The sequence below is a fragment of the Hipposideros armiger genome, unplaced genomic scaffold (genome assembly GCF_001890085.2).
Source record: "Hipposideros armiger isolate ML-2016 unplaced genomic scaffold, ASM189008v1 scaffold_832, whole genome shotgun sequence".
Lineage (NCBI taxonomy): Eukaryota > Metazoa > Chordata > Mammalia > Chiroptera > Hipposideridae > Hipposideros > Hipposideros armiger.
This window is the reverse complement of record NW_017732182.1, coordinates 238,003-254,014: the sequence shown is the minus strand read 5'-3', so window position 1 is coordinate 254,014 and position 16,012 is coordinate 238,003. Positions and strand designations below refer to the sequence as shown.

General features: G+C 41.9%; 1 protein-coding gene across 2 annotated transcripts; it reads left to right on the top strand.

Annotated features, from left to right (window-relative positions):
- The first annotated feature begins 167 nt into the window (after positions 1–167).
- Positions 168–9,377, top strand: DSEL (dermatan sulfate epimerase like). 2 transcript variants are annotated; one of them, XM_019629245.1, is made up of 2 exons: positions 168–309; positions 1,135–9,377. In XM_019629245.1, the coding sequence occupies exon 2, from the start codon at positions 2,021–2,023 to the stop codon at positions 5,657–5,659; it is 3,639 nt and encodes a 1,212-aa protein (XP_019484790.1). In that variant the 5' UTR covers positions 168–309; positions 1,135–2,020; the 3' UTR covers positions 5,660–9,377. The 2 variants fall into 2 exon arrangements, with proteins under 2 accessions (XP_019484790.1, XP_019484789.1); XM_019629244.1 differs by having other exon boundaries at positions 1,131–9,377.
- The last annotated feature ends 6,635 nt before the right edge of the window (positions 9,378–16,012 follow it).

The window sequence follows — 16,012 nt, the reverse complement described above, 5'->3', positions numbered from 1 at the left end:
GCTTGGGGACGCCGGCGCTCCGCTGGACACGGCGTCCCTGACAGCGCCTGCCGCGCGCGGATCTGCCTCCCGTGGCCCGGGAACGGCTGGCGCTCCCCGAGGGCGGGCGTGTCCGCGCGGCGCGGGGCGGGGGCCGAGCGCGGGGCCGCAGCCTGTTGGAGCTTGGGGGGGCGCCGGGCTGGGGGCGCGGATCACCCCGCGGGGGGCCCGCCGGCCCGGCCTCCTGTGCAGAGCAGTTTTCTCCAACTCTCCACCTCCGCATCATTGGGGCCCACCGCTGCCAGGAGACCCTGTCCGGATCTGCCCAAGGTAAGTGCACTTGGCCATTGAGGGGTCTCTTGTCCCCAGACCACAGCCCGAGTTCGGGGGTGGGGAGTGGAGCCCGGGGGCGGCATGCTCGTAGGAAGCGCATTGGAAAAATGCAACAGGCGGGGCGGATCAGGAAACTCCTAGTGTTACTGTTTCCCATAGAGAGGAGACTTGTCCAGGACTGAAACTTGGGTAGGTTCTTCCAATCCTCAGACCGGCAGGGGCGAAGCGGCTCCTTCAGTCTGGGTCTGAGCTCCCTCTGGTGGCTTCTCGTCAGGATGGCGAGGGTGGCTACAGGTGACAGAGGAGAGCCGGACGGCCTTTCTTTGCTCCCACACACAGTCGTGATTTCTCCTTTGACAGAAGTGATTGGTCTTAGCTGCCCCCCTGCAAAGATCCCCTGAAAGCTAAACCCTCAACAGGAATTAGAAAAGGTCCTTTCAACTTCTGCTTTTTGTCCCTGAGCCTTTTGTGACCCAGAAGAACAAGAACGATAGCAGGACTCATCTCTGTGTTAAGGGTATTTGAATAAAAACATTTTCAATGACTAAAGCAAGCCACAGTTAAAAATAAATAATGTCGGGAAAGTTAGAGCTTGTGGCTGCTTGTCATCGGCCACTGTTCACTGTTATCCTAGTGTGTGCACATTTAAAAGTATGAAGAAAAAAAATCACTTGAGCTAACTTAGATTATACTTAACAGATTTCATTGTGATTCTGAAATTTCGTCAAGTAGAACATTTAAATCATTGGTTTATATCCACTCCCAGCATACCTGTAGCCTCAGAGAATTTCTTTCTTTTTTTTTTTCCCTCCCACCAGAAAGGAGTGTCGTGAAAAAGGAACAGAAAAGAGACGTCATTGTTGGTGAAAGGGGAGTTTTCTCTCCCAGTTGGTGGTTACTTCGTGACTGGAAGAGAAGTACCTAGGTGGCTGAAGAGATTCGATTTTTCTAGTTGTTCAGATGAAGCTGATAAAAGAAGAGACGTGGAAATGCTTTCTTTCGGTCCTAATAGGCTGATGAGTAAGAAGGCCTGAAAGAGACAGATTCGGAATAAGGGCAGGGATTTTGAGTGTTTTAAAACCAAGGAGGACTGTGAACACTTGTTGAGGATGTTTTTCTCCCAGAATGGAAGAAGAAAGAATTCTGAAAGCAAGAAGTATAAAAAGTTGAGAGCAATAACAACCGAGCCCATCCCAAGACTTTTAGTATTCCTCACCTTCTCTGGGCAAACACACACAAGGGCATCGTACATGCATGGTGATCACGGTGCAGGTCATGGTTTCCTGTGCTGGGAATGACTTCTTAATTTGGATTTTGGAGCGCTTTTTCTTCTTCGGACAATGTGTGTTTTGACTCTTCATGGTAGATAGATTTATGCAAAGGAAGTAAATCCTGAATTCATAGTATATTTGACTCTCTACCACTGTTTGCTGTGTGATAGGGAAAAGCTAGAGCTTTTAACATTCCTTGAAGTTTTATTGGAAGCAAAACTGTGTCGGGGACACAGATAAACAGTGTAAGTTTTCTCTTTTTGGCAACTGTACTTGCTTTGACTGAGCCGAATGTCAGCTGGATTTCACAGCATAAGCGATTTATAGTCTTTGTTTTATCAAGGCCTTAAATGTATGTTTTATACGAAGCAGCTGGGAAACACATTGAGCACGCTGTTTGACATGAATGCCTAAGGAAAGGAACTCCCCGATGGATCATGGCGTTAATGTTTACAGGACATTTCTTATTTTTAGCATTAGTGATGTTTGCTTTCTCGACTTTTGAGGAATCTGTAAGCAATTACTCTGACTGGGCAGTTTTCACAGATGATCTAGATCAGTTTAAGACGCAGAAGGTGCAAGATTTCAGACCCAGCCAAAAGCTGAAGACAAGTATGCTTCATCCAAGTTTATATTTTGATGCCGGAGAAATCCCAGCAATGAGACAAAAGTCTCGCACAAGCCATTTGCATCTTTTTAGAGCTATCAGAAGTGCAGTGACAGTGATGCTGTCCAACCCGACGTACTACCTACCTCCACCCAGGCATGCTGATTTTGCTGCCAAGTGGAATGAAATCTACGGTAACAACCTGCCTCCGTTAGCACTGTACTGTTTGTTATGCCCAGACGACAAAGTGGCCTTTGACTTCGCCTTGGAATATATGGACAGGATGGTTGGCTACAAAGACTGGCTCGTTGAGAACGCTCCAGGGGATGAGGTTCCAGTAGGGCATTCCCTAACAGGCTTTGCCACTGCCTTTGACTTTTTATATAACTTCTTAGACGATCATCGAAGACAAAAATACCTGGAAAAAATCTGGGTGATTACTGAGGAAATGTATGAGTATTCCAAGGTCCGCTCATGGGGCAAACAGCTTCTCCATAATCACCAAGCTACTAATATGATAGCGTTATTCACCGGGGCCTTGGTGACCGGGGCAGATAAAGGAGCTGAAGTGAATTTATGGAAACAGGTCGTAGTGGATGTGATGGAAAAGACGATGTTTCTGCTGAACCACATCGTCGATGGCTCTTTGGATGAAGGTGTGGCCTATGGAAGCTACACCGCGAAATCAGTCACGCAGTATGTTTTTCTGGCCCAGCGCCATTTTAACATCAACAACTTGGATAATAACTGGTTAAAAATGCACTTTTGGTTCTATTATGCTACCCTTTTACCAGGCTTCCAAAGAACTGTGGGCATAGCAGATTCCAATTATAATTGGTTTTATGGTCCAGAGAGCCAGTTGGTGTTTTTGGATAAGTTCATCTTAAAGAACGGGGCGGGAAATTGGTTGGCTCAGCAAATTAGAAGGCACCGACCTAAAGATGGCCCGATGGTCCCCTCCACGGCCCAGAGGTGGAGTACTCTGCACACTGAATTCATCTGGTACGATCCCCAGCTCACTCCACAGCCGCCTTCTGAGTACGGTATTGCAAAAATGCACACGTTCCCCAACTGGGGTGTTGTCACCTACGGGGCTGGGTTGCCAAACACACAGACCAACACCTTTGTGTCTTTCAAGTCTGGGAAGCTGGGGGGCCGAGCCGTGTATGACATCGTCCACTTCCAGCCGTACTCCTGGATTGATGGGTGGAGAAGCTTTAACCCAGGACACGAGCATCCAGACCAGAACTCATTTACTTTTGCCCCCAACGGACAAGTGTTTGTGTCCGAAGCTCTCTATGGACCCAAGCTGAGCCACCTGAACAACGTGCTGGTGTTCGCCCCATCGCCCACAAGCCAGTGTAATAAGCCCTGGGAAGGTCAGCTGGGAGAGTGTGCACAGTGGCTCAAGTGGACCAGTGAGGAGGTTGGGGACGCCGCAGGGGAAATCATCACTGCCTCTCAACACGGGGACATGATATTTGTGAGCGGGGAGGCCGTCTCCGCTTACTCTTCAGCCATGAAGCTGAAGAGCGTGTACCGCGCGCTGCTTCTCTTAAACTCTCAGACTTTGCTGGTGGTTGATCACATTGAGAGGCAAGACGATTCCCCAATAAAGTCTGTCAGTGCCTTCTTTCATAATCTGGATATTGACTTTAAGTACATCCCCTACAGGTTTATGAACAGGTATAATGGCGCCATGATGGACGTGTGGGATGCACACTACAAAATGTTTTGGTTTGATCATCGTGGCAGCAGCCCCGCGGCTAGCATACAGGAAGCAGAGCAAGCCGCTGAATTTAAAAAGCGGTGGACTCAATTTGTGAACGTTACCTTTCAGATGGAGTCCACGCTCACAAGAATCGCGTATGTCTTTTATGGGCCCTATGTCAATGTTTCCAGCTGCAGATTTACCGACAATTCCAACTCTGGACTTCAGATTTCGCTCAATGTCAATAATACTGAACACGTGGTTTCCATCGTCACTGACTATCACAACCTGAACACAAGGTTCAACTACCTGGGATTTGGTGGCTTTGCCCATGTGGCTGGTCAGGGCCAAATAACCCAATTTGGTTTGGGCACTCAAGCAATAGCACAGCCCGTAAGACATGACAGAGTCATTTTTCCCTTCGGATTTAAATTTAATATAGCGATTGGCTTGATTTTGTGCATTAGCTTGGTGATTTTAACTTTTCAGTGGCGGTTTTACCTGTCTTTTAGAAAGCTGATGCGATGGATCCTCATTCTTGTTATTGCCTTGTGGTTTATTGAGCTGCTGGATGTATGGAGCACTTGTACTCAGCCCATCTGTGCAAAATGGGCAAGGACGGAGGCCGAGCCCAGCACCGAGTCTTCATCTCCCCAAGGGCACCGCATCGACCTCCCCAATGTTGTCATTACCTCACTTCCTGGTTCAGGAGCTGAAATTCTCAAACAACTTTTTTTCAACAGTAGCGATTTCCTCTACATCAGGGTTCCCACAGCCTACATGGATCTCCCTGAAACTGAACTTGAGATCGACTCGTTTGTAGACGCTTGCGAATGGAAGGCACCGGATATCCGCAGTGTGCACTTCCGTTTGCTGCGAGGCTGGTTACAGTCCTTAGTCCATGACACTAAACTGCATTTGCAGAACATCCATCTGCATGAACCCAGTCGGGGCAAACTGGCCCAATATTTTACAGTGAATAAGGACAAAAAAAGGAAACTGAAAAGGAGAGAGTCTTTGCCAGAAAAAAGAAGTAGAATGAAAGGCGCCTTTGATAGAGATGCTGAATATATCAGGGCTTTGAGGAGACACCTGGTTTACTACCCGAGCGCCCGGCCTGTGCTCAGCTTAAGCAGCGGGAGCTGGACCTTAAAGCTTCATTTTTTTCAGGAAGTCTTGGGAGCCTCGCTGAGGGCAATGTACATCGTCAGGGACCCTCGGGCATGGATTTATTCAATGCTGTACAGCAGTAAACCAAGCCTGTACTCTCTGAAGAATGTACCAGGGCACTTAGCCAAACTGTTCAAAGTAGACGGAGGGAAAGGCAGATGTAGCTTGAATGCGGGCTACGCTCCAGAATATGAATCGTTAAGGAAAGAATTATCCAAATCCAAGTCAGACGCGGTCTCGCTGTTGTCTCATTTGTGGCTGGCAAACACAGCAGCAGCCCTGAGAGTAAATGCGGAGTTGCTGCCTACCAGCTACCACCTGATCAAGTTTGAAGACATTGTGCATTTTCCTCAGAAAACCACTGAAAGGATTTTTGCCTTTCTTGGAATTCCTTTGTCTCCGGCTAGTTTAAACCAAATATTGTTTGCCACCTCCACGAACCTTTTCTATCTTCCCTACGAAGGGGAGATATCACCAAGTAATACTAATGTTTGGAAACAGAACTTGCCTAGAGATGAAATTCACCTGATTGAAAACATCTGCTGGACACTGATGGACCGTCTAGGATATCCAAAGTTTAGAGACTAAATGCTGCAGGTCAGCAGAGATTTGCACTAAATGCTTCCCAACCCAGTTGGTGGCCATGAATTAGAAGAGTGTGTTTATTCTCGTACTCTGTGTGCGTGTGTGTGTGCGTGTGTGTGTGTGTGTGTGTGTGTGTTACTTGCTCAGAGAGATTATTTTAAAAATAGGCACCATAGTTGGCCTAGCAGGATTAATTTTTATGGCACCACTTTTCCTTACCTTTGTTTCTGAATTTTTTTTTCTGCTAATATGTTCCCTCTACAGAGGTGTAGATGAAGTTATATTGTGGTCAGGGGAACTAGGGAGGTTTGAAAGGTGTTTGTCTCACTCCAGCTTTCATCTGCAACTTTGCTGATCTCTCTTGGAACCTCAAACACTGCTAAAGTCCTTGCCATTGTTGCTTCGCCCAAGCACCTCTTGCTTTCAAGATGGACTACAAAAGTTCCTTTTCAAAAAGTTCTAATACGTTTACCCTGCACCAAAAAAACCCCACAAAAAACAAACAAAAAAACCCTTCACCGTGTATAGTGTTCAGTGATATCACTGGGGAAATAGTGAAAGCTCCTATCAGAACTCAGAACTATAGGATTCCTTCTGGAAAATACACTTGAGAATACAGACGGGATTTTTTTTTTTCTTGCAAGTGACCTGAAAACCCTCCTTAACGTTTTCCGCTTTGAAGGAATAAGAAAATAGTCTTTAAATAATCTGTGTCCCGAGGGCTGGTGGAGACATTTTCAACCTGCTTGTCTGTTTAAAACTCTCCCTGCTCTTTTTTGCCTCGAACCTACAGCTGCTCACCCTCACACCACTCCCACTCTCCTTTCTTTCACTGCCACGCAAAACAATCCGTAGTTAGTAATTGCTGAACTCCCAATATTTGTGGGGATTTTTTCCCCCTCCGATGATGCAGTTTGCATGAAAGCCTGGCACAGACTCAGAATCCAATTTCTTTTTGTGGAACTATCACTGTATGACTCAAAGGAAGCGCTGCCCCTTCTGCCAGTGTTTTTTTAGACTGGAATCGGAATTGGAAAACTGCCTGACTTATCTTGCCTCCCTTTGAATGAGACTGCCACAGACTGCCAGTGTCTGCAAAAGTTGAACGCAAATGGGAGATGATGTCAGAGGCATCTGTTTCCTTTGCCATCTGCATCTTATTATACATGTAGTCGTCATAAAATGTGGCTCATTTTCTTTTGGTCGGCTCTGAAATCAAAATGCTACCCCATTAGAAGCCAGTGGAGTAATTACAGTGTATTGGATGAAAACCATTAGGCAGTGTCGAGACTTGATGAAAATCTCTGTACAGATTGCAGTCCTCCTGATGTTTCAAACTGTCGTTCCCCCAAGCTCTCTAACACTTGGGAGTCTGTCATTCTGACCTAGATAAAAGTGGTTCTTTCTCAGTAGTTTGTTATCGTGTCAAAAACGTGCCTGTAGAGTGATAAAGCTGTGGATATGTTACATTCCAGTTAAACCTAACTTGGCTGTCATTTTCCCCCCCATTCTGATGTGAATACAGACAGTTCCTCCTCCCCAATATCTGCTTCTTCACAGAGCTCTCACTGCTTTCTCTCTACAGTGTCAAAATGAATGCTAATCATATTAATATAGGTTGAGAGGGCAACTGAACACCTGAATCTACACTGTTAATTTTCAAGGAAGATGGTTCTTCCTATCTCAGGGTTATCAACAAGCGTGTACAATTGCTCCGTGGGTGATAACACTATTTCCATTATTGGTCAGAGGCTCCGTGTTTGCTTTCAATTCCCAGGATGTGTGATCTTGAATGAGATCCAATAAAAAGGCTTTGGGGTGGCAGAGTATTAGGTCTGACCAAGGTAAGAATTAGCCATGTGTGCAGGTAACCAAGAAGAAAGCAGGAGCTATACCACTGCTTCTCTTTTAAAATTGTACAGAAACATGCCCACAGGCCGATAAGAGCCAGGTTGAGTATGTGGAGGAATTGGGGGAGAGGTAGGGAAAATGACAAAGAAGTTCTGTGAATGAATATGGGAACATGTTATTATTGATAGCTAAAGAAGGGGACACGCTTAACGAAGTGACCTGCACAGGGTATCCTAACTTGCACCCCCCACATGGCAATATCGAATTTCCTCCATCTCTACTCCCCCACTGCCATCCCAAGGGAAAGTTTGCCAGAGGAGAAGACCTATTCACAGATTCCTCTGTGAGAGATGGTCTCCGTGGGTGAGAGATGGCATAGCCACCACACATGCATGCATATGTCATACTTGGGTCCCCCCCACTGTCCCCTCAACATCTAAGGTGACTGGCCCTCCTGTAACATCCAGGTACTATACTCTTAGGGTATTATCCTATGAAAAATTTGAAGAAACTCCACTGATCTTGAAAGTAAAGCAACGATGATCAGGATGTGACACTTTTAAAGGAAACGCTTATAAAACGTCCTGTCTGTAAAATCAATCCATTTCTTCATTAACTTCCCCAAACTTAGGCCCCATTGGGATAAAAGCTTCTATTAAAATAAGGGCATTTAAATCTTGAGACTTTGAAAGAATGTGTTCAGTTTGTGGACAAAAGTAACACAAGTAACTAGAGTGGTAGTAACCTGGTTTTCAAAGGTGAAATAATGCGGGTTACTCACTCAGGATGAAATAGGCCATATCCAGAGTTGGATTTACTGTAATGGAAATTTCAGGAAAGATAGGAAATGGGAGAATCTGTTCAGGAGAAGGAAGATCAATCTATAAATATGCTTTAATTTATAGAAACATGGAGAGGAACATGTTTTAAGGAGATGACACAAGAATACACACACGTTAATCCTGGAGCCCATGCATTAGACATTTGATTAGCTGGCTGTTTTGAAAGAGAAGCATTAGTAAATGTCTGGCAAGAATGGGATAATTATGTCAAATCCTCAAGGCATGGCAGACGATCCACCCTCAGCAAATATATATATAAAAAAAGAACCTGTCCACACACGAGTATGTTTTGAAATATCACCCCTCCTCTCTGCCACTTAGTTTTGATTGGCACCCCTTATCAGCGGAGGTTTTGATGCATCAAAATAGATCCTAGACATTCTTGATGCATAAAGTATATCACATCTGAGTAGATATGAACAACAGTTTTTAAATTGCCATGTTTGATTGGCTTGACTAACTGATAATTAGAAGAATATTCACTGATTATCTTAGGGAAAACTTAATAGAAGGCAGTATGTTTTAACACCACTTCTAGAGGAAAGGGGGCTTAATAGTCGAAGATAGATCCAGGAATTTAACCTGTGAGCTATTTACTGCTTATTTTAATGACCAAAGTATGTTTACTCTAAAAATAGCTGCTAAGGCCATTTTTTTTCAGTACTTGACTAGTATTTCCCTTCATGTTGGAAGAAAAATCCAAATAATATTTTAAGAACTAAATGAGTAATTTTTTTTGCACAAAAGATAGGAGCTTCAATAAATTCTAACGTTCTCTAACTTGTAAATACTTGAGCTATAATTTGTATGAGCTTATGATGTATTTAGTCCCAGCAACATGTTTAATTGATGCTGTTTCTAAAGATAGGTTCACCTAAGGCTTCCAAACAATGGAGGTTTTTGTTTTTTTTAACCCTTTCCAGTTATGCCACAAAGAAACCATCTACCGACAATCATAAACTAGTTTATTGGAACTATATGTATAACAAGACTCCTCTATTCATAAATCAATAAAAATCTAAAAGCAACTTGGCTATAGTTGGAGAATTTGTAATAGCCCTCTTTTTTAGGTCTTTGGGTGACTGCGTTAGGATTTTGTGTGGAGCCCAGAAGGCAGAAGATGGGGAATGTGGGGCAAAATGAATATTAACATGCAGTCCCCCAATTTCAGCCACTAAACTTCCACCTCTAGGGCTGGGTAAGGTTTGCCTCTGCCTTCCTATTTGAATTTCTAGTCCTGTTGCTGACATGCACTTGGTCCATTTCATTCTTCTACATACATCATCCCCTCTTACTAAATGGCAAGAGCATCCCGCACTATGTGCTGTGCTCTGTGCCTGCCCCCCCTGCCACTGGGAGGGAAGGTCTCCATTCAACCCTGATATCCCTAAAAAGAAGGTTCATGCAGGTTGCTTGAGATATTCCAAGTAGGTGATGCATGAGATTGGCGCAGTGAAGAATTTTTTTTTTTAAGAAAGAGCTATCACAAATTAGTCTCAATATATGCTACACACGAAACACAAGTTTTTGTGTATCTCATTACAATCCTCACAAGAACTCTGTATGGTAGTTATTTTACAGATCAATTTGAAACCCTTATTATCTCTACAGGAAATGTGCTTTTGTGAAAGAATTTTGAGCAGACTTACAATTCATCCACCAATTCACGTACTCCCCGTACTTTTGGGGTATGTTGAGGTGTTGATTAGCATGAAGGAAGAACACAAAAATTGGTTGACTAAGACCTTTCCCTGTGGAATTGGCGATCTCTCTAGAGATTGCAAAATTAGTAGGAATTGATCAAGAAGACTAAGGAGGGGTGTGGTAGCTTGTGATTACCACTGGACAAAAGGCACTGGAAAGCATTATCTGTTCTATAGTAGACATGGTTTATTTACTTATTTTTGAAGCGGTGGTTATGAGAAAAGGAAGAAGTTTACCAAGTTAGAGGGAGTTTTTGGTAAATTTAGGAAGAGATCGCTTATTTTTTTCTTAATTAGGTGTTGGCCCTATAGTTGTCATAGCACGTCCTATCAATTTCCTAAAGAGAAATGCAAATAGAACACAATCACTGACCCTTGCTATCTCCCCATCCCCACTCACTAAACTACCCCAGCACATTTCTAACAAAGACATTTGGTCTGTAATTGAATATCAAGGGGTGCCCTGAAGAGCACGTGGTCTGAGTGGTGTGCCTGCTGGTCATTGCTAATGATGACAGGAAGACGGAAACCCCTACTTCACCCGGGCTCCAGCTGGCCACTGGCACTGCCTCCTCTCCGTCCCTTCCACATGCGCATTACCAGGCACAGCTATGAGTACTGGGAATGCGATGGTGAGCAGAACACACAGGAGCCCCCTACCTCCAAGGAGCCAGCTGTCTAGCGGGGACTGCGAAGGGACAGGTTCTATGCTGCGTGTCATGGTCGTCCCAGCACAAAGGGCTGCCACCAAGTGGAATTGAATACTTTTGTCAAATCTGTGACAAATACTCAATTAGAATTCATTTTAGGAAAAAAAAAAGATCTGTTGTTCTCTTCCCAAACATGTAAAGGATACCAGAAGGAAGGGAAGGAAGGAGAGAGGGAGGGGAGGTGGGAAAGAGGGGAGGAAAGGAAAGAAGGGTGGACAGAAGGATGGAAAGCGGAACTGGGGATCTACAGCTGAACACAGGAAGTAAGGTGCACGGGACAATCATTCCTGTAACAACTGTGTTAATTATTGTGTGAACCACTCGATCATCTCTGAAATTCAGTGCATTTAAAACTTGGGAAAAAGGATAAATTATAATCTGAGCACATCTTCATAGTACATTGCAATTGCTTTCTATTTTCTTTAAACTATTCCTGTATTGCTCTGACTCTCTTGAGAAGAAATGTAATTTTTTTTCTTTCTTTCTTTTTTTTTTAGTGTATTAACACTGATGTTGAATTTCACGCAAGTATGTCAGGTTTTCAAATGTCCTAGATGTGTGGTGTTCTTCCATTGGTCTCCCTCTCTACAAACTTGCGATATGTACACTGTTCTTAATGATTTAAGGAGACAAACATTCATGCACATGTGACATCCATGATGCGCTCTCGCCGTTTCTCTTTTTGGAAGTCAGTTCAGCTTCCATCACTCAATTTCTCATTTTGTAAGTGAGCAATATGCAATCTTGAATCCCTGCATTAAAATCTGGCACCTTCTATGAGCGACGCATAAGACACTTCCTACCTTGTCCATTGCATAATGCAAATAATGGTCTAAACCCTGTCGTACTGCAATGAAAGATCACTGCCCAATTTTATTGGTATTTACTGTTTTAATTATGTTTTCATTTATCTCTGTGCCTTGTTCCAAAAGATTAATTTTGTTGTAGATACGTTTAAAGTTCCTGGACTTTTAAAATATGGCTATTTTACCTATATTGATCCATTTTAATTTGATTCCTTAATGTGATATATCACAAAACTTAAAAGGGGGATTTATTTATATGTATAAGAATACATAATACAACCAAGAAAGGATGAAATTGCTTTCATAAGATACCCATGAAAAGACAAATGCATATAAAGAAGCAGTTAATTAAAGTTAACTGCACACAAACAAAATAGGTTTTTACTCTTCATTTTCAGACACTAACCTGAGTGCCCCAACTAATTAAATGCTAACTAGAACACAGCACACTTGCAGTTGGCGTGTGTGCACCAATGAACTTGGGGTTATTTCTCCCTAGAGTTACCAAAATACACTGAAATATACACACACTCAGTTATTACTTTATCTTTTACCCACCATTATCTATAAAACTATCTAAAATATCCCACTGTTAAACACAAGCAGAGAGGTACATGCTGTGTACACACATAAAAACTTGGCAGAATTCTATCACTGTAAGAGGCATATGGTTTTCTGTGTAATCAACAGACTGCACTGGTGGGGGGCAGGGAGGGTTCACAAGCCTTGTTTGTACCTTTTCCCCATTTCCTTGCTTAATTTGAAAGAGGAGATTTTTATTAAAACGTTTTATTTACAACATTTTTATATACTATATGAGCTTAGGAATTAGAAAAAACGCAATGCAAATCCCTAGCTCAGTAGATAACTGACCATTTGTGAGGTCCTAGGCAAGTTTCTTCATTTTAAGTCCTCATTTTCCCATCTGTAAAACTCAAGAGTTGATGCAAGGATTAAATAAAGTCATGTGAAAATTAATAGAACAATATTGGTTTCTGCTTTGTGATCACCTATGATTTTCTAGTGTTAATGAAATATATATACATAGAGATGTTTCCTTTGATTCTGTTATTATATGTGATGCACCATTTTCCCAATGAAAAGATATTAAAAGCTTTCACATAATTGAAGCATATGTAGTTAAGATATGTAGGCCAGACAGACCTTCTAGTTTTTAATGTATTAATTGAGTTGCACAAACATGAACAATCAAAATTATACAATTAATATATTAATTTGGAGATACTTTTTTATGTTCATATTTCCAGAAAAAAATTATTCAAACATCTGCTTCAACTTCAATGTCTTCATCATTTCTAGAGCCACGTTGTGAGTTTTTTCAAAGCATATTGTTTTACTTCTGAGTTTTACTGATATATAGAACTTTTTGAATTGAAGTATGATGCTATTACTCAAAATTTTATTCTGTTACAAGTGCCATTTGAAAAACACTAAACATATCTTTATATTCATACCTTCATTTCGTAGATATATAATTGTGATGTCTACATTGTAACCATTGTATTTTCCCTATTTTAATTTTTCCACTTATTTATTATGGACTATGCATAAAAGCTGAGCTTGTCTAAGAGTATGTGTGAACATTACATTTTCTCTGCTGGCTGTGGTGGAGTAAGTGGAAACTGACCAGAGGTAGAATATGCAAATTACATATACAGAGGGTGCCAAAAAAATGTATACACATTTTAAGAAAGGAAAACTGCATTAAAATTGTAATAATATACACTGATGATAACAAAAGATGACTACAAGTCACGTCTGACTTCTGCAGTTACAAGAGGTGCTCAGAGTGGTTACCATCAGCGTCTAGACATTTCTGATGATGGTGAAATACTACTTGAGCAATGTTGACTAAAGTGTCCACTTGTATACAACTTTTTGGCACCCCCAATATATAACAATTGTTCACCTTAATGCCATACTTAACAGGATTATATCAACATAAAGTAATCTATATAGAAGAATTTTTTGTTGTTGATTTGCATGTCATTCTCACATATAATTTGGGTTGGGGTAAAAGCACCTTATCCTCTGGTTGGTGCTTTGTAAGTTGGGATGCTCTCTCTTTTCCACGGCTGTAGACTGGGACCCAGGAGCAAATTCCAGGGGCTCCAGCCAGAAAGTCATCCTTCCAGTGAAAAGTGCAAAAGAGCATGCACCTCTGCATTGGGACCAAGCACCATAAGCATATGATAGTGGGGTCCACCCCTTTGGTAGAGAGGAATTCCTTTTCTGTGGTTGGTTTTTCCTGGACACTGCTGTCTCTACCCTTGCTGTGGCTTACTGTATGCAAATCAGAAAACACTATTGGGTTGATCCTTGCATATGCCCGCTCTGCTGCCCCCCTTTTATCAAACTGTAGGTATTATGGACATGTGAAATATGTTACATTAATGTGTTGACACTGAAAAATGTGTTGATCCTATCTGGGAAGTGAGAATCCCTGCTCTATGATATTGATAAGTTTCTGTGACCAGAGGTGGGATTTAGTGTCAGAATTCATATACTCACACACTGTACAATATGGTGAAAAGCATAAAGGATATGACAGCTATTAATAAAATTAACATGAGTATACCTACCACCTACTCAGAGAAATGCCCAATTAAGAGTAGTAGTTCAGCCTTCCATGTGACCTTCCATTATCATTCGCTTCTGTTCGCATCCACAACCCCAGAGGTAATGTTTATCCTGGATTTTATGTTTACCATTCCCTAGCTTTTCTTCATAGCTCCAGCATACGTCTCTCTCCTTATCAACATATTGTCAATGTTTGCATGTTTTTAAACTTCATGTAAACAGTAACATACTGCATATATTCTTGTGCAAGTTGCTTTCCTTTGCCCAAGATTTTGTCTACTGCATGTTGATGCTTGAAGGTGAAGATGACTTATTCTCAACATGGTAGTGTTCCATTATATGTATATGCCATTACCTGAACATAACATACTTTGTTTATCTTCTATCCTCTTGATGGATTTGGGGAATATTTCTAATTTTTGAAAATTCTAACTTTATATAAAAAATTCTCATATCCAGGGCTGAAAGCACATCCTCAACTCTTCTAGATAATGCCAAATTATTATTTTTCCTGACTGTCTGTACTAATTGACACTCTAGCCATTATAGACAAGATTCTGTTGCTCCAGATTTTCTCTAGTACTTGCCATTTTTAGACTTCATATTTTACACACACACACAGAGTAGTCCTTATTTTTTTCCATCTGTGTGTCTTTTGTGACATGAAATACATGTTCATATCTTTTATACATTTCTTACTGAGTTCATTTTTTTCTTATCAATTCATTGAAGTTTGCTGTATATTAATAACACTAGTCCTTATTTGCTTATATGTATTGTGAATAAATGTTTGGCTTATATTTTCATGATATTTGTGCTATCACATTTGTTATATATTTTGATACACAGGTGTCCTTAATTTGAATGTAAGCAAATATGTCAGTATTTTCCTTTACTCTCTCTCTCTCTCTCTCTCTCTCTCTCTCTCTCTNTCTCTCTCTCTCTCTCTCTCTCTCTCTCTCTCTCTCTCTATATATATATATATATATATATATATATATATATATATATATATATATATGTTTTGGGGTTTTTTTTGTCTTATTAAAGAATCTTTCCCAAAGTCTTGGCACTAGAAACATTCTCCCCTATTTTCTTCTAAACATTTTCATTTTTTAAAATTTTTTATCAGTTGTCTGTTGTTGCATAACAAAATTACCACAAACTTAATGGCTTAAGACAGCACACATTTACTATCTCACAGGTCATGTGGGTTAGGACTCCCTGGCTTAACTGGGTCCTCTGTGCGGGGTCTGTCACGACACTGCACAGAATTGCTGGCCGGCACTGGGATCTCATCTGACACCTAGAGAAGTGTCTGCTTCCAAGCTCCAGGGGTGTTGGCAGGATTCAGTTCTTGGTGGGTTGTTGGACTGAAAGCCTCAGTTCTTTGCTGGTTATTGGCTGGAGACCACCCTCAGGCACTTGCCAGGTGCGCTTCTCCATAGGGAAGTTTACTTCATGAAAGCCAGGATGGGAGGGAATCGGTGAAGAAACTGCTAACGATGTCGAGTAACCATGGAAGGAACAGCCAGCCATCAGCTTGGGTTAGAAGCAAGTCACAGGTCCCAGCACACACCCAAGAGGAAGGGATTACGTGAACTCCAGGAGGTGTAAAGACTGGGGTCATTTTAGAGTCTTACCTACCACAGATTTTGTCTTTATATTTAAATATTTGATCTGCTTTACTTTAATTGTTGTGTTGATTCTGAGATGTGTTTGTTTGTTTGTTTTTCTGTATGAATAACCTGTTACCCTGGACTGAAAAGATGGAAAGCCCTTATCTTTCCCACTTCCTCCCCTGCTCTCTCTGCATGTCAGGTCCTTCTAGTCTGTGGGAGCC

Bases quoted from the DNA above. Each gene is read 5' to 3' on its own strand.
- DSEL (XM_019629245.1), top strand. From the start codon at position 2,021: ATGGCGTTAATGTTTACAGGACATTTCTTATTTTTAGCATTAGTGATG.